This window comes from Tremella mesenterica (assembly GCF_000271645.1).
Source record: "Tremella mesenterica DSM 1558 unplaced genomic scaffold TREMEscaffold_59, whole genome shotgun sequence".
NCBI classification, from domain to species: Eukaryota; Fungi; Basidiomycota; class Tremellomycetes; order Tremellales; family Tremellaceae; genus Tremella; species Tremella mesenterica.
In genome coordinates this window covers 2,311-3,807 of record NW_006711267.1, presented here as the reverse complement: position 1 = coordinate 3,807, position 1,497 = coordinate 2,311, and the positions used below count along the sequence as shown (strand labels likewise).

Here is a 1,497-nt window from a genome sequence, read left to right as displayed (position 1 = left end):
TGCCCGCTGCTACGGTGGTGGTAAAAGACTTGACTGAAATACACAAAGATTGTATCGAAGGAATTGAGAAAGCTAATGAGAAGTACGCCGAAGGATACAATAGGAAACACCGGACTACGCCGAACTTCGCGGAAGGAGACCTAGTGATGCTGTCGTTAGAGAATATTAAGACGAAGAGACCAATGAAGAAGTTAGATGTTAAGCAAAGTGGGCCGTACAAGGTAGTACGGCAGGTAGGTTCTCATGCTTGTAAATTGGAATTACCAGGAACGATGGCAGGTATCCATGATGTATTCCATGTCTCCTTGCTCCGTCCTTATCACCCTCCAATATTTCCTGGTCAGCAAGCTGAGCCACCTGGGCCAGTAGAAGTAGACAATGTGGGAGAGTCTTGGGAGGTAAAGGATATTGTGGACTCTAGAGTAAATAAGAGGTCAGGAAAGTTAGAGTACTTGGTGGAGTGGTTAGGTTACGAAGGAACAGACGATTCAGTATCATGGGAACCAGTGGAGAACGTCGATGGAGCTGATGACATATTGGCGAAGTTCCACGAACTTCACCCTACTAAGCCGAAGGAAGGGCGACTGCGAAGGGCTAGGAGATAGAACGTACTGCATACAACATAGGATTACAGCTACGTACCGCTCACTTGTCCTTACTCTTACCCTTACCTTTTCCTTTTCCTTTCTCCTTCGATCTACTCGGTCCCGCGGGATTGGTGTGGAGGCTACCGATGACCGAAGGTAGATCGAGAGTCTCAGACGGGAACGCAGTAGAGAGAGAAGCATTCCATGCCCGATTCATAGCCCCAAAGAAGTCACCAAAGTCCTGGACATCTCGAGCAGCTTGCATGCTCGGAGTCCTCCACAGAGAACGTATGGTCCGTAGACACTCGAAGGGAAGACTGAGGAGGTCGAGAGCAGTCTGGGCGGAAGCTGGGACACGAGAACTACTGCGGCGACCTAACCAGTCAAGGGACGGTGGTGGCTCATACGCCATAGGAGTGACTAGGAAGGGGGTGTCGAACAGTCTTCGGCGAACATCGGCTATCTCAGTAAGGCTTCGGCGAGAGACGTCCGCTAACCTTGTCCTTGCTTCGTCGTCCAGAGCCCCAGTGTTGACTACATCTACTAACGCCGCAGTAAGATTGTTTAAAGCGTTAGCTTGACGAGAAGAGAAGTCAAGCAGGAGAGATGTATCATTTCGGGCGGCCTCAAGCTGAGTAGTGAGACCGAGGACGAGAGAACGATAAGTGGCGAATTCCTTTTCGTCCTCAGGAATACGGACGTCCAGGGAGATACGAGGGTGGACGAGGGACAACCGGGGAGCAGAGGGACCAGCACGCTGAGTATCTTCACCTTCCACATCACCATCATTGAAGGCAACCTCCTTCTCTTTAGATTTCCCTTTTGATTTCTTTAAAGAGGACTTCGGTGTCTCTGGGAGCAGAGGGAGGGGTGACGGGAGGGCCGCCGAGTGGCCGGAGAACAGAAGGAC

General features: G+C 50.9%; 1 protein-coding gene across 1 annotated transcript in view; it reads right to left on the bottom strand.

Annotated features, from left to right (window-relative positions):
• Window positions 1-645: 645 nt before the first annotated feature.
• Window positions 646-1,497, bottom strand: part of TREMEDRAFT_66618 (uncharacterized protein) — a gene marked incomplete at both ends in the record, with an annotated part of 2,436 nt that continues 1,584 nt past the window's right edge. Inside the window, one exon of the mRNA XM_007008640.1 lies at window positions 646-1,428. Coding sequence (XP_007008702.1) covers window positions 646-1,428 — 783 coding nt within the window. The remainder of the gene's footprint in view (window positions 1,429-1,497) is intronic.